This window comes from Lacerta agilis, chromosome 5 (assembly GCF_009819535.1).
Source record: "Lacerta agilis isolate rLacAgi1 chromosome 5, rLacAgi1.pri, whole genome shotgun sequence".
NCBI lineage: Eukaryota > Metazoa > Chordata > Lepidosauria > Squamata > Lacertidae > Lacerta > Lacerta agilis.
In genome coordinates, this window is record NC_046316.1 from 23923254 (window position 1) to 23946495 (window position 23242).

The following is a 23242-nucleotide window of genomic DNA, read 5'->3' on the forward strand; positions in this document are numbered from 1 at the left end:
TCTTAGATCTTTCTAAATGCCATTGTCAACACAGCGGTGGTCCTCTTAACTGAAAAATGGCCTCAGCATAAACGCTGCCTGGTCAGCATATCAATGGAGCCTATTTTATGCTGCCTCGTAACAAAATAAAACAAAGAATTGCCTATGACTTATTAAGACATTTGTAATTATACTTTCATGTTTACAATACTTCCAGGGTAGATGTCTGTGTTGAAATGTGATAGTGGCTATTAAAGCTTTTGGTGCTCAACATGATGGACAAGTTTGTTTCTGAGAGATGCCACTATGTCTTGGTTGAGAATTTCATGCTTTTCATGCTACAGTGCTTTCTTACACTTCTCCATTAAAATGTTTTATTAGGCATCATCGGAACAAGAGAAAGATCAAGAATGTCCAGAACAGAAAAACTCATCTGAGCTAACAGTCGCAGAGGAGATGAAGGTGCCTGTAGAAGAGTCCCAGGTTTCTCCAATAGATGTAACTGGGGTGCCGTCATTGGAAAAGACAGACTTTGAAGAGGTCAGCTCAAACAGTGAGGAAGTCAAGGAGGAGATGTCATGCAAAGATTCTGTCTCAAGTGCTTTGGTGTCCCCAGAAGAAGATGAGGTCTTGAATTCCACAGTCGGGAAAATCCCCAGTCTGTCAGAGGACCCAGATGAGCCAAAGCAGGAACAAAGAGTTCACTGTCTCACAGACGACCTAGAAAGTAGTGCCCAAGAAATTCCATTTAATAACTTCCCCACTATCCAACTCCCACTTACAAGTCAAAGTGAGATGGAAGACGATAAGCTCCCAGAGATGGCGGACTACATTGCCAACTGCACAGTTAAAGTGGATCAGTTAGGAAATGAGGACATACACAATGCACTGAAACAGAGTCCCAAAGTCCTTGTAGTACAGAATTTTGACATGTTCAAAGAGAAAGAAGTGCCGAGTTCCCTTAATGGTGAGCCTGGTTTCAGCTGCACACCACTGCTCTACTCCAAAGGCAACCCAGGCATCATGTCACCTCTGGCAAAGAAGAAGCTCTTGTCACAAGTCAGTGGGGCAACCCTCTCCTGCAGCTACCCTTACGGATCACCACCACCTTTGATCAGCAAGAAGAAATTAAGCAGCAAAGAGGACCTGTTGTCAAGCATGCCACAGGCTTCCCATGCCTCTGGGATGGATGCTGCAGCACTCAGCAGGCCATCTGTGATCCAACACGTACAGAGTTTCAAACCCAAGAATTCGGACGAGAGGAAGTCTGCTAGTGAAACCTACAGGCATGAACTGCTACTCAAGAAAACTGATTCTGAATGTTGCGATTTCACCAAACAACACCTGAGTGCTTTGGCCGAATCCTATGCACTAAAGTCGGAAATCCAGGACATGAAAGATAGAATGAATGAAAAAAGGGTGTTGCACCACTCCCACATGCCTGCCTTCTTGGCAGACTTTTACTCATCTCCTCACCTGCACAGCCTTTACAGGCACACCGAACACCACCTTAATAATGAACAGATGTCAAAGTACCTCCACCGAGACATGTATAGAGATACGGAAGTCCTTTCCATGTTCCCTCAACACAAGCACCAAGACAAGCGAAGCTTAAGCTATCACCCGCCTCTACATCAGCCGGAGAAAAAGAGCCCCATGGAAGCCTCTTCTGATGATCAGCCGACAGATCTGAGTCTTCCTAAAAGTACTCCCAAACAGACTGCAAAAGTTCTGGGATCATCTTCCCTCTTGCATGCTTCAGTAGAGAGCAAAAGCATATCCCAGTTCCAAGCCTTGAGCGGCCAGCCTCTGAGCATAGACTGCAACCCCAAAGCTTGTCGTGTTTCTCCAATGACGGTGTCAGCCCCCAAGAAGCATGGCGAGCCTCTTCTCAGGACCAACAAACAGCAGACCCCAAGGAAGATGGAGGGCATGGTCCACCCCATCCTAAGCCACAAAACCAATGCTCAAACCATTGGGGCAGCTCGGCCTCTGAAGCGCAGCCTTGAGGATTTGGACAAAGCCATTTCGGAAAAGAAGATCCGAGCCGTCTCACCCCTGCGCTTACCAAAGGAAGCCCCTGCAAAAGACAAGGGTCTTGAGCAAGAAGCCGAGGGCAGCAAATCAGCACACGTCCTCCCTCCCAGTGGCATGTTGGAGGGCCACAAGTTTCCCCTCTCCAGCCCCATCTTCACAGGCTTGTACCCAGGGACATTGTGCAGCAGCCTGAGCAACCGCATCCCAGCTGGGTATTCTCATCCTCTACAATACTTGAAAAATCAGGCAGTGCTTTCTCCGCTAATGCAGCCTTTGGCTCTCCACTCGTTCATGGTGCAAAGACAGTTCCTTACGTCCCCTGGAAACTCACAGCAGCTTTACAGGCACTTAGCTGCAGCCACACCTGTAGGAAGTTCATATGGCGACCTTTTGCACAACAACATTTATCCTTTGGCTGCTATCAATCCTCAGGCTGCTTTCCCGCCTTCTCAGTTGTCTTCTGTACATCCGAGCACAAAACTGTAAATCCTCCCCTGGAAAACAACAACAAACAACTACATTCCTTTTAGCCTGTGATGTCTTTCAAAATTTAAACAAAAAGCCGATTATTTGTGTTAACCAATAAGCAGTTTTGCCCCTCATTGCTGAAGGCTTCAGAGTTGATTGAGGGTCAAGCAAGACAGTCGATTCACCTGGGCTTTGTTTTTTTACTTTGGGCTCCTGCATCTACTCCTCCGTGGTCATTTCACATTGCAAAGAAGGTTCACAAAAGTATCTGTATCATGCGGAAAACAAGTGTCAGGGAAGAGCAGGGGGAACATTAGGCTCCTCCCCCCATCTTGGAGGAGAAAAAAGGTGTTTGTTTGTTTGTTTGTCCCCGTCCCCCCTTTAAAAAGAGTGGGTTTTGGAGCATTTCAAGTAGAAAAAGAGGCAGGTCTGATGAGAGAGAAAGTGGAACAAGCAGATGATCTACGGATATTGCTTCTTTGGGTACCATTTTGTTTTCTGACTTTTCAGATTTAAAATCAATGCAATGTATAGCAGAAACTTCATAGCATTTCATCTTAACACTATCAAAACAGGAAAAGTAAACACTGTCCAATTAGACTTTACATATCTGCTTCAGAAACAAAACAAAAGAATCTCCAGCGTCAAGTTGATTTGTATAATTTATGCAAGTTATTTTCAATTTATCCTGTGCTCTGTTTAATTTAAAAGAACAGTCTTTTTTCATTTGCAACCTCTTTTTGGTAAAAGAAAAAAAGGCGCTGGTTATTGAGGGCTTCTTTTTCTAAATGTGTTTATATTTCCCCCCTTCCTTTCTCCCTTTCTGCTTATGTTTTTAGAGCAGCTTTTTGGGTGGTAATGTCATTGTTTACAAAACAAAAGCATCCATTTTCAATGGACCTTTCCAATGGAGAGAGAAGCATACCATAGATCACACAATTGCAGCTGAGTCCAAACATCAGTTTCTTCTCAAGCAACTAGATCCTTCAAAGGTGCCGAGCGTTCCCCATACCCATCAAAATGGTTCTCTTAATTGTTCATACTTTGCTGTTTTACTGGCTACTGGGATCTGGTTTTCCTGTATCATGGTCTGTGAATTTGTTAAGAATTGTACTTAACCTTATCTAGGCTGTGAAACTGTCCTGCATACCAGAAAGGAAACATGCTTAGGAGACTGTGCTGGCAACAAGTTACTCAATAACATTGGAGTTCTAAAGAACCTTTATTGTGGGTTGTTAAACTATTTCAAGAATTTCAGCCGTTAGGAGAGAAAGAAGGTGAAGCATTTTAGTTAAAGATGGTCTGGATTCTGTGCTGTTGAAGTGAGATGGGTGAGAACAGATAAATGTTCTGAGAAAGATGATAGCAAGAAGCCGGTCCAAATCTGGAAGTCAGTCTTTTGAGCATCACCTTTGGGCTATGAACTGGTTCAACTCTTGCTTGGTGGAGTCCTCCTACAAAGTGCTGAACATCCCACCTTCTTCCAGCAAAGTATTCTGACCATGTGGCTTGGACTCAAAATAAAAATGGCAGCTTAATCTACAAACCACTTAAGCCCGATTTTACTTGACTTTGACTCTCTGGTCCTATTGAACAAAAGTTACGCGCCAGTGGCATTTCTGAAGCCTGAGCCAGAGTACCCTGTTGACTCTCATGAGAGTCTTCCTGCTGAAAGCTAAAAATTGCCTTGAGATATTTTGCTGGAACAGGCTAGGGTGCTCATATCATTGCAGGGTCAGGACTGCAGCACAAAGGGCAGCAGCTGAAGTATAAAAGGGGATATATTTTGATGTGAGGAAAGGCTCGAAGAGCTGGCAGGCATGGCTCCACCCACTGACTTGCTACTGTGCAAGCTTGGAGGCTTTAGAGGAGCACTCATGGGCAAAGGGCCCTTTTAGTGCATGCCCCTTGCAAACCCATGGGAACAGCAAGAGTAAGAGTCCTGCCCTTATAGACTGCAGCTGGCTGCTCACTCTCATTTGCTTTGGCCTTGGCTTGTGCATGAGCACCTGAAGTGCAAAAGGGTAGGTTTTGTTCAGCCTGTATTGCTGTTCCTCTTGGGAGGGAAAGGTGTTCGAAAAGCCCTTTGCTTTGAGTGAGCAGCTGAGGTCTTTTTAGGAGGCCTTTGCTGCAGCTTCCATTGCTGTTCACGCAAGGACAGAACCTTGGTGTAGAAAGCAAGCGCCCAATGTGTGTAATCAGAACACTTGAAAGCCGGTGCTAAGGTAGGAAGCCCCAAGGACCATGTGCTCTGCCCCCATCTCATCCATTTCATATTCCTCTCTGGCACCATGTACCAGCACAAGTGATGTTTCCCACCAGAGCGGGAGGAAATATCAGGTGCTGCCGTGAAGCTGGCTTTGTTCAAATCAAAGAAACAATGCCAGCTTACACTAGTTTTGGTTCCAGTGTCTCTCTCTTTCTCATGGATTTGCTGAGTTTCCACCTCCCATTCAGGAAGCATCAAAGGCAGCCAAATATGTTGAGGCTGCCCCATACCTATTTGGCATCATTGCTGGCCACACAGCATGGCCATGGCAGCCCATTGAGCACTTGGCTCAACAGCGATCAGCTTGAGTTGGTGGTGGGGCAGGTCCTCCCCATGAGGCTAAAATGCAGCCCCACACCCCAGTCACAAGGCATAATTTGAAGAGTGACAAGTCCATAAGTGAAGCTGGTGGGTTTGTTTTTTTCCATGGGGAAAATCAACCTACAAGGATATGGATTTATTTGGAGGAACGTTTCTGTGCTGGGTCTGGAAGTATGGACAGCTACCCAGAGAGGCTGAACTTTTTGAGGCATTTTACAATGTGAAAATCGGTTGTGAGCTGAACCCATCCCAGATTGCAATTCAAATGCAGTAATAATCAAAACTACTGGAAACTAGTGGAAACTACTTAAGCAACATCGTGCATGCATGCCAAACATCCTATATTGAAATTTCCTGTGATATGAAGCCAACTGCAATATATAATGTAACCTATTTAATATACAATGGTGGAAAAAAACAGAATAATAGACATCTACTGTTAAAGATCAATGTTATCTTCAATTTAACGCTTTTATGTTCTTGTGGTAAAATTATATGAATTGATGATGCATAAGCAGGCTAGTAGACTTTAGAAGATAAATGTGCCAATGCCGACTTTTGCTTTTCTTTTTCCTGCTGTGCTCGGAGCATTCGAAAAAACAACAATCACATTCTCAGTCGATCAGATGCCATAGAGGGCATTATTAATATAAAAAAAAATTGCACTAAACCTGACTAATATAATAATCAAGGTGGGGAGGGGGAAGGGAAGTTGGCAGGGTTGTATAAGCCTGCAATGACTGTTAAAATTATGTGCCTGGTTTGGTAATCCAGGATGTAATGCGTCTCTGATTTGTCTGGGATAATCTGCATGTAGGGTTGCCTGATCCCCCTTACAGTAAGGGATGTCCCTTGTTTTAGAAGGATTGTCCCTCATTTTGGAACAGCACATCCTTAGCAAGTCATTTATTGCATGCAGAGGTAGCTCCACACTGCTCACAGTGGTACGCCCCTATCCTACCCCTTTCCCTCCAGTAGAGGGGGTCGCACTGTGCACAAATCCTTTGGCACATACTTAGCTCCCCACCCTCTTGAAAGGAATGGGGCTGCCCTCCTGCACAGGAGCTATGCGTGCATATGAGGGTACTTGACTGTCCATTTATTCCAAATCCCACAACCCTAGGATGACTCATTTTTGAAAGTTTGATTTGATAACCATGCTGTTAAATCTTAACCTCATGTGCTTATTTTGTAAGTCTCCCAATTTCAGTTTTATGCATCATTTTGAAAGTTGTTCGGACTGTTCTAAAAGATCACAGTGCAGGGTTAATTGATTCCCGCTCCCCCCCCTTTTTTTGTTCCTCTTGCTTTTTTCAATAGGAAGACTGGCTTATTTTTAGAAAGCTCATGATACATTGGCCAAGATGAGGGTAAATGAAGAGCATTGAGGACATAGCTCATACCATTGGTGGTGGTGGGTTGCCTAAGAATGCTTTTTAAAAATCCATGATTTCTATTAAGTATTGCATTTTCCACTGGCAGAAGACTACTTTCTGTGACTTAAATGGGGCTTTGTTTGCTTTGTTTGAGTTCAAGGGGCCTTATTGAATGAAATTGCACAAGTTTTTTTTTTTTGTTATTGGTAGATTGGTAAAGAACACAGTTTAATTGGCAACAGTGATAAATCTATTTACCATGAGTTGGTCCCAAGAAATGTTGCAATTCCAACTCACTCTGTTCAGGATTCATTAAAGATTCTGAAGGCTGATGAGATTAAAAACAAAGAAAACCTTTCCCTCCCCTCGATAGAATTGTCTTTTTAGAAGCTATTGACATGGGGAGGGGTTTGTGTTGGGTGAGGCCTTTTGCAACTGGATTCTCTCACTTTAGTAATCAGAAGAGTTTCCCAATTCCATCTGAAGCCCAACATAAAGCTAAGAAGTGTTCCTAGCTTATTGAACCGCTGCTTGAATCCTTAAGCATGCAGGGCACAAGCCAATGAAACCTGTGAGTTGAGCCCTGTTTAATATAGTACCTGGAGTAATGTGGTTGTTATTGTTTCCATGGTTATTCCACTCCAGGTAACTTCTGCATCTTTGCGGTCAATAAAAGCTGCTAGTAATTTTGGCCCCATTTTACACGTTAGCTGGAATGGTGTGATAGCGTAGTTGTTCCTCTGCCACTCAGGGAAATGTCACTCGGGTGATGCCTTTTTGTGCAATTGTGTAAGCAGCCCTAACTGGGGGTGGCATAGGAGCAACTAGAGAGGCAGCAGCCGTGCAAGAGTTAAACAGAGCCGAAGTCACTTCTGTCTCACTGTTTTCTTGACTAGTCCCCATATGTCCAAGCTCTGTCCTATTCTGTTGTGTGGCTCACAGAAGCCAGTAGATGGCCACAGAAATAGGTTGTATGGTGTGTGCCTTTAAAGGGAGAGGTTGGTTTCTACTCACTCATTATTCCATGTGATCCGATTGTACAGCAATGAGCGTAGTCAAACCTGGCCCCATTTCACAATTCGTAATGCTTATAGTGGGAAAATATTTCACTGATAATGAGGTCTGCAGTATTGAAACTATCATTATTGAGCACTTAACCGGTGTTAGCTGTAAATGTATTTGATATTTTACATGTATTCCTCTCCTCCCATAGTTTTAAATATGGTCTAACAAAGGCAGCATAATCTACTAGCTGTTTATACTTTGTTTTGAGCGTTCTTTTGTTGTAAATAGTGTATACATTCTCGTGATTCAAGTTATTGTAGCTTATATGCTCTGTAAGGTGATTATTTGTATATAGAAAAAAATGGCCCAGTAATATTATATAGTTTTCCCATTTTTTAAAAGAATAAAAGGGTTACTGAGTAACCTTTCAAATTAAATAAGTTTAAACACTACCAGAAAGAAAGAAAGAAAAAAAGCTGAGCCAACTATAAACACTCAATTTTTGTATGTTTTCCAAATTGTATGTATTAATGCTTTTGATACTGTATTATGTGCCAATAGTTTCCCAATCACATAGCAAGCAAAGATATTTTGTACTTTTTGATCCACTGTAATATTTAATAAAAAATGTTACTATCTGTTTCCTTTTATGTTTAATACATTTGTAAACAGTTCTTTTATCACCCAAGGGATTGCTGTATCCAACCCTTTTAACCTCTCAGCAGCAGCACTCTGGGGACAGCTCGGTCCCCATGCCGAGAGTCAGATGTAAGAAAGGCAAGGTCACAGTTTATCGGGAGAGAGAATTATCAAGAAGTTTGTTTACATATAGTCATCTTCATAGATGGAGGAATGGGGCTGGAGAGATCAGTGTGCATTGAAAACAAAAGATAAAACCTCTAGCCCAAAGATAGCTTCAATTGTATGACTAGAAAAGTGAAATTCTGCAACCTATAAGCATTCTGCAACACAATTCACACATATTTGCATAATCCATAGATTCCATAGAATTACTTTGCATAACATATTCTGGTGTTGACAGTTGTGGGGAGATACTGTACTTCGTATTTTTTGATGGAGGTCAGCGGATAAGAAGCTGACCTCCATTGATAACTTCAGGTTGAAGAAGAGATTTTCATGCTTTCAGAGGCATTAGAATGGTCCTCCTTTAATAATGGAAGGGGGGGGATCTAATTTGTTTTAAAGCTTAGCTGGCTAAGTTTACAAAGAGCTACATGTAAGCTGTAATGCGGGTCCTTTACTGGGTACGAGGGGATCCTCAGAGCATTCCCAAAGGCAAATGGCAGGATTCCCTGTCTCTGCTATGCAGCACCATGTGAATGTGGAGCTAGTCTTTTAAGAGCCTTCCTTCAAAGGCTCTGAAATAACATGGTAAATCTTACACAAGTATGTACAGGCAGTCAAACTGACACTTGAGTAACCTGGATTTACCAAGGACCAGTAAGACTGAGATAAAAGAGAACATTATCTCACATCATGAGTAAATCAATGCGCTACACACACAAAATATTGACCAACCTGACAGCACGCTGTCGGATAACAACCCCAAATCAAATCTTCATTGTCTCAATCGCAGGGCTTAACAAAAAATAATTGTTAAGCATATTGTTGTTAAAAACAAAGCAAAAAAACTGCCATTACAGTATCAATAACTTATTCTTAAGAAAAAACGCAGTGGAATCTCACCTTGATTGGGCCACAACATGGGTTTCCAGGTATTTGCTACTCTTCAACAGCAAGCCATGCCCAAAACAATATCAGAACATGCATCCTAAAACACATCATTTCAAGGCGATCAGCAAAATTTAAGTAGTTACAGAATGACTATTTTCCTAGGCCTTTCATATTAATAAACTCAGTACTGCAACAAGATTAAACAATCCAATGATTTTGGGCCATGCAGCCGTCACATCAATGGGCCCCCAAATTATTTGTCTTTTTTATTATTCACTACATTTGATGCCCTACCTTTCTGCCAAGGAACATATGGCTCTACTCCCCTTTCCTCCTACACCAATATTATTTTTAATATCTTCAAAACAAGACTATGCTGCAGATTAGGCTGAAAGACCTCACTCGTTGCTGGATTGTGGCTATTCTGGTGCATTAACATCATGTTTTGGTACCTGAAAATAAAAAGTGGAAACATTTGGCCACAAGATGGCATCATGCACGTTTTTTGCCCTGTGACCAACAAAAACACTAGCCAACCAGACAGCTTTTGGAGAAAGGCTTTTACTGCTTCTTTTGTGAAACCTGTAATCCTTTTCAGAATGTTTGATTCCCCAGACATGTTTTAAAATGTAAAGAACGCCTCAATCTGGCGAGGGAAATCCATGCGCACAAGCAGCACATCTGGATGCCACTCCACAGCTGTGGGCACATTCCCCAGCCCATTTCACAATGCTCATTCAGGCCTCATTGATATGACTGGATGCACATCCCTGTACCCAGAGCCACCAGTTGGTGCACATGATTTGTTTCGCTCACATCTGGAGCTGGCCCACAGCCAGCCCTTTTAGAGATTTCTGAATGGGCAAGAGCTGGCCTGTTTAACCATTAAAGACAGAAGAGACGGCATGCGTGTCCTTAAAAAGCAACCGCTGCATTACTGCACACCTACATTTTAAAACATTCATTTGTCCACAAAACATCGTTTTAAAAGCTTTTTAACAAGGGGAGGAGGGGCTGGTACTGTATTTAAAATTTCAAATCATTTCTGTGAAAAGAAACAGGCTGTGTTTGCCGAGTTCTGAGAATTGTAGCTCTGTGAGGAGTAAACAACTGTTTACTCCTCACAGAGCTACAATTCCCATGATTCGGGGGGGGGGGCATTAAATGTAGAGTATGTTTTTGCAGCTCAGGGACAGGCATTCATTATGCTCCAGTGCAGAAGCAAGAGCCTGGCTCCATCCCCATCCCCTTTTGTTTTGTTGCTTACTTTTTAGGAACACAGGAGTAGCTCTGCTGGATCAGACCAAAGGCCAATTCGGAAGGGGGGTGAGAGAGAGAAATGGCTGGTGTCTCTCTCAGTGGCTGCTCTCCTCCTATCCTAGCCAGCCCATTCAGCATGCATCCCCTTCCCCCACCACATGTGCCCTAATTTGAAGATGAGACTCCTGGTCAGGGTTATTTTAGCAGTGCAGTGCCAAATGTGATGAATAAGTGGAAGTCTGTTCAAGGAACAGCAGCTCCTAATGACTGCACAGCAGCCAAATCTCTCTTTCTCTGTTGTCCAGTAATTCCCAAATGGAGAATCAAAACCGTCTATAAACAGAAACTGCTACAATTGCAGTTTTGCTTGAGAGAGAGAGCGAGCTTCCTTTGCTGCACAGATTAGGAACTAATGTAAAAATTTCTGTGCCACATATATATATATATATATATATATATATATATATATATATATATATATATATATATATATATATATATATATATATATATATATATATATATATATATATATATATATATATATATATGAAAACGCCTTGCAGCATTTGCCCTCTGTAGGGATTTCACATTCCAGCAAATGCTTTTGTTGCAGGATTTGGAGATGCTCTCCGACAAGGCCTGGGGCTGATGATTGCCATTAGGAAAAGACACTTTTATTATTCAGAGAAGATATCACAAGATCGAGCTCTTTGTGCACCATGATGTTTATTGATAGAAAATAGAATGTTGGCCAGCGCAGTTATTGACTGACTGCATAAGGGAGATGGTTGGAGCATAAACGCTGAACCAAGGAAGAGCCCAGTCTTTATCCAGCTGCTGTGCCCTATTTCTTTGAGGGAACCAGCCAAAATAAAAAACAAAAACAAAAAATGAACAGCTACAAACCGACAGATAACATTTCAGACTTACTGCTGGACCATAAATCTTAACATTAATTTTTGACAGGCTTTTACTAGCAAATATCAGCTTACATGGGAAGCTCTACTTATACTCAAGGAATCATGTGCTAAAATATTTAAAACTAGCTAACCCTTTAAAAAAAACACCTCTCAAACACAGCTAATAATGGCAGTAGAATATCAGTATCTTTTAAAGAAAAAGTTGCCTGAAATAGACAATGCTTTAACACTGGCATCAAGACCTGCAAAGGAGAAGGAAGTAATTGTGCTGTGCTGTGTGTGTGTGTCTGGAGTCAAGCACCCCAGAAGAGGAGGTTCCCCCCCTCCCCAACAGCTGCTTGGCCTCAGGCCTCACAAAACCAGGAACTGGTACAGACTTCCTAGGTCACACTCTTCACAACTGCACTATACAGCTCAAGCAAAATCTGTCTCCCAATTTATTTATTTTTTGCTTAAGCAATAATAGTGTGCATTTCTTTAAACTATAATGTGCCCCTCAAGACTTCAGTCATATCTCAGGGATGTATAACAAACCTAAATAAAACTAAAGTGACCCCAAAAATGTGAATGATATTGCCAGAAATACAAATATTTTTCACAATAGTCTGTTGTTGTTCAGTCGTTCAGTCGTGTCCGACTCTTCGTGACCCCATGGACCAGAGCACGCCAGGCACGCCTATCCTTCACTGCCTCCCGCAGTTTGGCCAAACTGAGGACTACCCAAAACAGCAGATCTGATATATGGTCCCTAGGAGGAGACCTCACTGAACTCATTCAATGCAGCAATATATGTAGCAATTAAACAATAAGGTAATTTTTATGCTATAATTCCTTAACACGCTTGTATTTATATATATTTTTTCTCAGAACATTGTGATTCCAGTTTAATTATTTCATCCATTTGACAATGTGCGTATTGCAGGGAATGATTATTCCCCAACCCTGCAAAGGCTAATATTGCATTAAGACACAATGAAATTTCAAGTAGATATTTATGTTGCTCAGCCACTGCAATCAATCATGTGAATGCCCCTTAAGTGCTGTGAAGATCTCAATCAAGAAAATGCAGAGGAAAAAGCAAAACTGTTTTGAGACAAACTGTGTCTTAAACAAGCTTGTTCAAAGGGAGTGTCGGTGATTGGCGCAAACCATTCTCTCTTTAGAGCAAGTTTTAACCTTGCATTCATGACAGCCTTATTACCACCATAATAATAAGGACACACACACCTTTAAAAGCACTGCAATACCTCCGAAGGAAATGGGAACGTTTTGCATGTATAACCCCTAGATCAGGGGTCAGCAAACTTTTTCAGCAGAGGGCCGGTCCACTGTCCTTCAAACCTTGTGGGGGGCTGGACTATATTTGGGGGGGGGGATATGAATGAATTCCTATGCCCCACAAATAACCCAGAGATGCATTTTAAATAAATGGACACATTCTACTCATGTAAAAACATGCTGATTCCCGGACGTCTGCGGGCCAGATTTAGAATGCGATTGGGCCAGATCTGGCCCCCGGGCTTTAGTTTGCCTACCCATGCCCTAGATATATTAGCTTCTCCTCTGTACAGATAATTAATCCGAGCCGAGTTTTTTAAAAGTGCAGTAAGAACTTAAAAGAGTTTTCACCCCCATCTAGAAAGCATAGATACACACCTGGAGGTATATACAGAAGAAATCTAGTACTTTCTGTCTTCCCAGTTATGCTAACCATTGGAAGGAGGCTACCTAATAAAAGTTTAGAATGGCCTTCATCCAGGAACATAGCAATTCTGAAAATATGTAACAGCAGTTTAATAAATTGTAGCCCATCACCCCCATACTGTAGATGGGCAGGGCAGACATTGAAAAGTACAGTAACTGGTCCAGCCACACACACACACAAGTGTGCAGCAGAGGAGAGCCTGGCACCTCTTAGTATGCATCTCAGTCTCATATCAATGGCTAGAACAGTTCCCACGAAATGTAAGGAACTGGTCAAGTGATGCTTGGTTGAACAGTGTGTTTTTTGCCCATCTCACAAAGGCAGCTGTATTACTGTCACTCCTCTCGAGGGCTATTCATTTTATGTGCTACACTCAAAACTCAAGGTATGGGTGGAATGTTCAGCATTCATATTCCAGCAAGACAAAGGAAGCATGCAACAAAACAACACAACAAAACCTTTCAAAAAGAATGAAGTACCACCGAAGCTTCAAAAAAAGGGGAGGGTGGACACCATATTGACCACAATATGGCAAAAGGATATTTGATGCAATTGTGATACATTTGGAGTGCAGAGGAGCTCCACCCTGGTGCAGAAGATGACCTAAGCATCCTAGAGTGAAGGTTCACTTTTATTTGCTAGGCTAAATCAAGTGGTTGTAGAACCAGACAGGGGGCAGGGATGTCATCACCTGTTGCACATCGACTGTTTTGTTTCTCTGCACCAAACTTCAGTTAACTGAAGTTGTCATCTGCACTTGCGTATCAGCTGACTGAAATGTATGCACCCCGGTTCAACAATGGCTTTCATTACCAAAGATCAACACAGCCAACCACAAAGGAACAAGCACACCCTATGCCAATCGCGACCTCTCACCGCCAAAGAAACACAAGCGAACAACAGAGAACCAACACAAATGATGCTGACACCAAATCCTACATATACTAAGGAAAATAGAAACATCGCCTCCCCACCCCACCCTCCCCCCATCCCCCCACCTCCTCCCCCCCTTTCTGCCTAATGTCTCAACAACCAAAATTGATCTGTAAAAATGTTAGATGGAAAAATGCGAGAGACATTGTACACACTTTTGTAAACCAAGAAAATCTTTAATAAAAAAAACAAAAAACAATGGCTTTCATTTTCTAACTGGATGGAAGCTCCTTTGAGGGAAAGAAAGCCCATCAAACAGGAAAGTTTCTCCAGAAGCCACAGGATACCTAAGGATTGTGGCTAACGGCATGTGTACCTTGGGTTCAATCACCAGTGGTGGGAGCACAATGGAGCCAGAGCAAGCAGTAATGTGTACACAGGAATCTGTTTAGTAAATAACATGTGATCATTATCCTCCTTTTATCATTGTTGACCTCTTAACAAACTCCATTTTAGTTAGCTACAAGGGCTTTAACCAAGGTTGAAATCATCCAAATTCCTGGGTTACATAGGCAGAACAAAATAGGGTTTGAGAGGGGAAGAAAAGGTTATTTCAAGCCACAACATTTTGTATATTAAACATGGTGTTTTTTCTGCAAATGACAGATTTTTTAAAAACCAAAACAAAGCCATTTGAGAAGGGAGAAGTAACAACAAAAAAGCCCGCAGCTTCCTCTCTCCATTGCACATTACCTCATTTTATCTCCTATTGAAAAATTCATAAGAAATGAGATATCCATAAAGATACCTAAACTGTACCTCTTCTGAGTTAAGTAATGCCTTTGAAAAATGCAAAGCCCATCATTCCAAGCAGCTGAGCAAATGCTTCATATATACAGCATGGAAGTGGAGAAAGGAAAGGAAATCATTGCTGTGATATAAGATGGCGTTGTGGAGCAGGATGAGCACACAAAATAAGGCACAAAACCAGTTCCATGTGCTTAAGTTTTTCCCTCTGAGATCAATGGAACTTGGGCTGGGATCGTATTCACACTCCCCTGGAGAAAGGAAGCCCCATTGACGCCAATGGGGTTCACATCAGATTAGAAATGTATTGGGTTGCACTGCACAAGGCCCTTAACCTTCACTCCAATGCATTACTTAAAGATCAGTGATAGCTTCTCAGATAGAATAGTGGCTTCGTACTTGCTTGCAGTGTATCAAAGCATAGAATCAACAGTAAAACAATTACAAATCAACACTGTAAACCTTATAAACAAAACAATGAAAAGAATAAGCTAAACAGCACAACCACAAGAAAGCCATTTCATAAGATTCACAAAGCATTACAGCACTCATAATCCACAAAGCAATATTGACAACTTTAACAAGCTAACGGAAAACAAAGCACTGTTGAATTCCCACATGCATGCTCCCCACCCCTGTGGCTCATAGTCTTCCACTCCATTCACACATAATGCCCATGGTTGCAGCTCTATTCTGAAGGCTCCTAGGGCTGGTAGAAAAAGCTGTTGCCTGATGGCCATTTCCTGTTCTCTTTGTTTATAGAGTGCCAATTCTTATCCGCTTTGCCTGTAAATAAAACCAATGCATTTGCCCAGAAAATGGTTGCCCGCGTACGTGTACCTGTGGTGTAGAGTTGGACTGGGCCAGGGACTAGGCAAGCAGGGAGTGGGCTATAATTCTGGGTTTCAAAGACCACGAGAAAGAGACTTCAAAAGACCTTCTACTCCAGCAGGCTTCTGCAGACTGTGTCACCTGCAATATTTTCCATATTTATATATTTTCTGGCCCAAATAAGTCCCCCGCTTGACTACTTATAATGGGTCGTATCCTAAAGTAATAAGGACATAAGAATATCCGTGCTGGATCAGGCAAAAAACCATCAAGGCCATCATGTTCTCACATTGACAGCGGCGGCCAGAGATGGTTTGGTACCTTCCCCTCAAGGAAATGCAACCTCACCACTGGGAGATGGCGGAGCAAAGATGCCTGGAACACCAGCTTGGCAAGAGGGAGGCATTCCAGAGAGCTTTGCTGGTGGTCTCCCTCTGCCCCTAGGGGCGCAGAGAAACCAGCAGGACAAAGCTAAGTGGCAGAATCCTGTGCCGCTCTCTACCACCGCCGAAACTTCCCTTACCTGGATTGCTTCTCTGGTGGCAGCGGAAATAGTGGAATGGGCATGGCACCGGTGGAGGTGTTGCCTCTTACATGTCCGCCACCTCATGTGGCTGCTTCACCCAACTTCATGGATGGGTCGGCTCTGCACATTGGCCAACTAGCTGGTTTGGAAAGCCCACAAACAGGTCCTGAATGCAACAGCACGTCTCTCCACATGACTCCCAGCATACTGCCCCTGACAGTGGAGGCAAAACACAGCTATTGTGCCTAGAATTAGTTCATGAATTAGTCCAATTCTCTTTCAAAGCTATCCCACTTGATGTTTGTCACTGCATCTGGCAGGAACTAATTCTATAGTTTAGCTACGAGGAAGTACTTCCTCTTACCTGTCCTGAATCTTCCAACCTTCAGCTGTATTAGATGGTCCTGGGTTCTAGTCTATGAGACAGAGAAAAAAACCTCTCTCCTAGCCATTTTCTCCATAACATGCATAACTAGGGAGAAGAAATTGAGAACAAAGGTGTGGCTTGTCAATTATGCCTATGGGAAAAATAATTGTATTAGGTCCTTGTTAACAGAAGAGGTCCATTACACCTTATTTCGTGCTTTTTTTTTTACTTCCTTTGCAGTGGCAGTGGAGCTATATTATGGCATTACCCCTTTAACAATGTAGGCCTATATGAAAAAAAACCCTATTCAGTTACTGAGCACATTTGAGAACACAAGATCTTTCATATTACTCTTTCTTTTACCATCTTAATTGGTGTGGATTTATTTACATCCATTAGCTTCTCCAGGGTGATCTGTATGCTTTCAATGGTACAGAAATCCAGATAATGAGGTTTTGTCTAAGAATAGCATTCAGCAGCTCCCAGGGATTTTCATTAGCCTGTAAGAAACACAGATGGCCAAGGATGCTGTACAGATACATATCTGAAGACAACGGAACTGGGTTCAAATCCTTCCTCTTAGCATTAACCTGATAAACAGGAGCATGAGCAGCCTACATTTGTGCTGTTGTTAAGGTAGTCAAGGCTTACTGATTTTGTTTTACTCTACGTCATCCCAAGGGCTTGAGAAAAAGTATGGTCACCACAACGTAGAACATGCATCATTTGCATATTCTGTTTGAACCGGACATAACGCACAGACAATGTGCAGATGACAAATAAGGAGGTCACAGTGCTGGGGCAAAATAGCCACAACTTGGTTAGATTTCCAGAGAATTGATCAGAACATTGCCATATAAAAGAGGGCAGTAAAATGGGGTGGGGAGGGAGGGAGATGCTATTGGTATCGTGCTTTACCTGTGGAAGCCGGATTGAGGCTTACCATGTGTGAGGCTGTTTATAAGGTCCCAGAAATGTTGCTTCAAAATCTTGCAAGACCTTTAAATCCTGGGTCTTGCAATATTAGTGCTGCTGAGAGCCATAAGCCCGTGCCATTGCAAACCCTCGTCAGTTTATCTGACCGGGGGACAAGAGCAGCACACAAACCATCTCCCATTGATTGCCCCATGAATTCCCTCCCTTCTGCAGGTGCTACCATGGAATTGGGGTGGCTGGGCTTGCATCTGATCAGCTCCTATAGGACTACGAAGTCCCTTCGTGTAGGAAGAAGCCCACGTGTCCCTCCTCCACCACAACTTCCTGTAATGTACGCTACAAGGGCCTGGCATGCATAGTCTTTCACCATACAAAGGAATTCTGTAGTCCTGGTGATTATATAGACTGGGTAATTACCTTCCGAGTGGTCAGGTCACTGCTAATGATACATGTGAGTCTTTGGTCCAGCTGGTAATATAACATAAACACAGCTTTAAACAATGTTACTGGGCAGTCTTCAATAAATTTCAGTAAATAAAAATAAATAAAACTCATAATTTGATGTGTGTGTGTTTTTAATGAAGGCAGTGAATATGGAAATTTTATTCTATCAAATAGAAACTACGGTCCATTACAGTTATGTAGGTGGAAGCCTCAATGAATTCAATGGAGTTTGCTTCCAAACAGACATGCATGAGATTGGCTCTGAAGTAGGTGGCTCAGGCAGAAACTAAAGCCTTAGAGAATAAATCAAAGCCTGTGATTATGATTTGTTTAAGGTGCTTAATGGCTCCAGCAGAAGGAGGTACACCGTAGAATCTGTGTGTCTGATTTTGCCTGTGTGGTAGCTAGTTGCCTTTCACCACAGGTGCTTCATGAAAAGATACTGTGGGGAGCCAAGCCACAACTGGACACAGTTGCTCACAGCCTGTTTCTCTGGCTTATGTAGTGTGCAGCAATTGTGGGCACATACTTTACTACATCTTGAAGCCTTGTTGCCTTCTACGGTAATGTGTAAAGCAACGGTCTCCATTCAGTTTTCTAGCACACCCCATGCCAAGTAGTCAGGACAGGTAATAACTTTGATCTACCTTAAAACGAGAGTTTCAGAATCTTGCTTTATCATCACCTTTTAGAAGCAGACATGTTGTCCTCATTGGTAGGGTTATTTTTCTTTTGAAGGTATATAAACATTTTGATAGCTGTCTTGATATAAAAAAAAATGTTCAAAGATTATTTTTCATGGAGTAAAAGCAATTTATGGCGATGTTTCGCAGACAGATCTTCACGCGCATATTGCGCATATGGGAGATCTCAATTATGTCCATTTGGTAGTGGTTATATTAAGATATTATCCTATCTTGTTTCAGCATAATCCCTTGAAGCAAACTGCCGCAACTTTGCTTGCAATGTGATTTTCATTAAATCACTCGTCTGCACTGACTTCCAGAGCACTATTTTTAAAAAAAATCAATCCATCATACTTCAGCATTCTTCATAAACTCATAAATCAATCAAGTTTCCCCAAGATTGAAGTATCTGCCAAGCTTCTTGTAACAGTTTATTACAGTTCGTTGATGATAATTGGGCAAAAATATACTATGTCTGTGTTTGGCTTTAAAAGAGCAGAGGCATTTGAAGTATTTCATACAGCAAACAGCAGTTTCTGCTCTTTGAGTCCCAAGAAAATTAACGGGGGGCGGGGATCATAGTTTGCTGTTGACAACTCCCTACCCCTCAAAAAAATGCTCAGGTGCCTATTCTAATTGCCTGGCTCACTGAGCTAGCGCTCACATGTTAGGTGGCAAATATATTTCCTGTGTGTATGCCAGGATTTTCTGCAACAAATATGCAGCGATAACACACACACACACACACACATTTTAAAACATCTATGTATCTGGGAATCCTGATTTGGGGCAACTAAACATGTTATGCAGGAGACACGACTGATGCCTATGCAGTGGTGTTTTCTCAGCAAAAGATTAATTACCCCAAATTATTATAGCTGTTTAACTTTTTCTAAACACAAGAACCATCCAGACCCAAGCCCATCATCTTCAGGGAGATATATATATATATATTCTTCAGGGATACACACACACACACACACACCACTTAATCATTCAATTGTAGCAACTCTAAAAGGCAGGATAAAAATTTAAAACCCTGGCTAAATTATATGAAATGCTTATTTGTTCAATGCCCCTTTGCGTACCTTGGAGAATTTAGAAAACAGCAGAACAGCCAGAGAATATTGTGCTCACTGAAGTATGCTAAAGTGAAATGAATGTCAGTTTACATAATATGTCCAATTACTTTTATGAATATTTCCTTTTTTTAGCACCATAATGGCTTATAGTCAGACTATTAGAAATGTAATTAACATTTACTATTGGATAGCTTTATCTCTTTGCCTTGTTGTTACAGCGAGGCCAACATACAGTACTGTTTACTCTTCAGTTCTAGCCCAGGGGATCTACTCAGCAGATTGTACAGTTTAAGAAATTAGCTAAGCCCCAAATAGTTCTTTTATTTCATAAAAGGTCAGGGAAGCATGATTTATAATTCTATAAACGTACTTGAAAACAAAACAAAACCATAGGTCAGAGTCAAAATGATGTATTTTATTGGGCCAACTGCATTGATTAGGAAAGCTGGGATACTTTAAAAAAATTAAAAGCCTTGTTCCACCAACACAGTTATTCCAAGAAAAGAGCACTATTTTAGATCTCCCTGTTCCCTCTTTCTTGGAGACCAACACAACAGTCAGTCTTATAACAAACACAGAAGTTTATTGTTCATACTCGTTTTATACAATATTTAAGTTTCTACATTTGTTATAATTTTTTTTTTTAAGTCTGACATACCTTGGAATAAAAAACAATACACATTTAGCAGCAAAACCAATATCTACCAGGTTATCCATGGGCATTTAAAGTACAAAACTATCCACTTAGCATTAGTGGAAAATGGAAGCATATTACTCCCAAACCTACTGTAATTAAAACATGTAAACAAATTAAAGAAGTTTTTTAAAAAGCCTCACACAAATAGTAACTCCACCTACATTGTTGAACCTTTAACAGAGTACCCAAGGCATTATTAACAGTTTGCACATGCAATAGTGATGAGACATGATTAACTGCAAGTTCTAGGCAGGGTGAGGTTCCACTTCCACAGCTAATGTTCTTCAAAGTTGATTGCAATTAGAGAGACTTAAGAGATGCACATCCAGCACAAGTGCAACATCAAGCAACAAGTCACAGATCAAACCCTGCAGAGGAAGCCTTCATATAAAATCATCTCAAATATTGTTGTGGCTGGTATCTGCCTGTCTCGAGAGACAACGGAGGAGTGTCCCTTTTTGAAATGGGGGCAGTTCGCATGTTCAGCTGTCATCAAGCAGTAAGCCACTGCGGGGTAAGATTGTGAGTGATGGACATGCATATGTAAAATCATTCCTTAAGGGCTTGATCAAAGAGGACAGGGGGACGAATCAAGGAGCTTTCAATACAGTATGAGAGATTATTAGAAAGCATTGCTATCTATCATTTTTTTTATTCCATTCTCTCTCCAATGATCTTGCAGTTGTGTGTTTGAGGATCATTACTTTTTATTCTCACTACTGCCCTGTGATGATAAGTTTGGAGAGAGTGTCTGGGCTCATGTCACCCATTGAGCTTCATGGGTGAGCACAGATTTGAAGTCAGATTCCCTGCAATCCAAGTGTGTGTGTAAGTGTGTGTGTGTGTACACACGCACGCACACACGCACACACGCACACACGCACACACACACACACACACACACACATACCCCATCCTGGCTCAACTGCACATGGGCAAAATCTTTCTAAACACTAAGCACGATGAGGCTACCCTGGAGCCAATATCAAACCTGTAGGCCTGTTTGGGAAAATAATAAAGTGCGAAGAACTTGGCGGCACTAATTTGCTTCCCTGCCACTTCTTGCTGGACATTGGCTGGTAGACATATAAAGGCATGAAAATAAATCCAGGGCAGCCCTCTTCCAGGCAAAAATGCACCGTTAGTTTTCCATCTGAACATGTCTCATGGTGAATAAGAATTACTAGAATTCCACTACAGAGAAATTTATTGAATTTGATTTCTCATGCTATGAACTAGACTATGCCCAAACACACACATGACTCATACCAGCCTTGCAAATAACATCTGAAACCCTCCCTTCTGTCTTCTACAACCATGCCTGAACTTCAGTCCTTCTCCCACTCTTGATTCTGGGGAAATGACAGTGATGTATCACTCAGTTCCTGGGACGCGCAAAGTACCAGGAAAGGATTTTTTCGCTGCGATCTCACCTGGCGCTTTAAGGACCAACATTCACAACTGCAACTGCATCCACATCCCCTTTGTCCTGAGATGTGAAGGTGGCAGCTGCCTCTTGCCGCCTTAATGGTGCCTATGTGATGTCGTGGAGCTACATCAATCTTTCCCAGGTACAGAAAGGGTACTGTGGCATTCTTTCTGCCTCAAGGAGGCAGCTGGGTGAGAAGTGCAACACCTAAGGGTGTTTATTGCATCTCTAATTGAGGAAGAATAGCTCCGATCCTAGCCATTCTGGGGACTCTGTTCTCTCTTTGCTATTGAAGTCCATGAGCAAGATGCCACTTGCATGAAGCTCTCTGTAGGCCTGTGGAGACTGCTATTTATCAGGCAGAGATCCCAGCATGAGATCTCAAGCACATATGCACCCCATACCTACTGCCTCACCACAGGGAAGGGGTCACATCTGATTCAAACCATGTTGCAAGGGTTTCTTCTTTTCTCTCCCTGCACCCCAAATGCTGCATCCAAATTCCACAATTTTTTTCCAAGGATCGATCCAAGGAGTCACGGAGATCCCAATGGTTAAATAAAGATGTCACAGTCTAGATCAGATGCTACTCTCCCCTTTACGAAATGGTTCGAGGTGGCCGATTCAAGCTTGATACTCCTTACCACTTGAGCTCTTCCCTCAGTAATGTCTGAGGACCAAGCTACACAGGCAGACCTGTGCCTTTAAATGCAAACCTGCCCCATCACCTGTGCCCCAGAAGTCCATAGAGCAATGAGAGCACCAGCACCCTTTGCTTAGATTGTGCCACTGTAACACCACCCCAGATTGTTCCTTTATTATATATATAACTAGCTACTTCAAAAGATCTAAATGTTTATAAATCTTAGGGAAGCTATTGCTTGTTTCAAGATGGTGTACATGTCAAATGGCCAAAGAAGAAGAATGGGAGCCAATTATTTTGCTCCCATTCAGCCATATTTTGACATTCTGAAAATACATCAAGAAGGAACGGTGATTTCCTCCCTAAGAATTTTGTGCAGTTTCTGCATGAGGAGCTGCCCCTCCCCTGATAGGAAGATACAATGGTTTGACAATGTGGATAAAAATTCAATTTAATTAACTTCAGAGGATAAACTCTGTGGCTAAGAGCTGTCTTGCAAGTTCAGTCACAGTCACAAATGCTTTAGAACTGCATTTGCTAATTCAAGGCATTCTCTATGGACATATTTCATGGAGCTTCAATGTGCTAGTGTGGCTTGCTAATCAAATAAAGATGTAGGAATTTTGAATGCTTTGCACATTACTAATCTGTAGTTCAAGGCATGGAATAAAAAGCAAATATCAATAAGCTCAGCATATTCCTGAGAGTCTTAAAATTGAGAAGATTGCTTAATTGGCACTCCCTACTGCTAACAGAAATATGCCAATTAAAAGGATTCTGCTATACTCATTAAGGGATTAGAGAGCATTAATGTCATACTAACCCTCTGCTACATTATCTTTATTCTGTTCCTCTAAGAGTAGCTAGAAAACAAAACAGGTGA

The 23242-nt window shown here is 41.9% G+C and overlaps 1 protein-coding gene across 3 annotated transcripts in view; it reads left to right on the forward strand.

The window, feature by feature from the left end:
• Nucleotides 1-8097, forward strand: part of ARID5B (AT-rich interaction domain 5B) — a 181791-nt gene extending 173694 nt beyond the window's left edge. For all 3 annotated transcript variants that reach the window (XM_033148915.1, XM_033148914.1, XM_033148916.1), the window contains one exon: nucleotides 361-8097. In XM_033148915.1, the coding sequence (XP_033004806.1) occupies nucleotides 361-2502 (2142 nt within the window). In that variant the 3' untranslated portion in view covers nucleotides 2503-8097. The remainder of the gene's footprint in view (nucleotides 1-360) is intronic.
• The last annotated feature ends 15145 nt before the right edge of the window (nucleotides 8098-23242 follow it).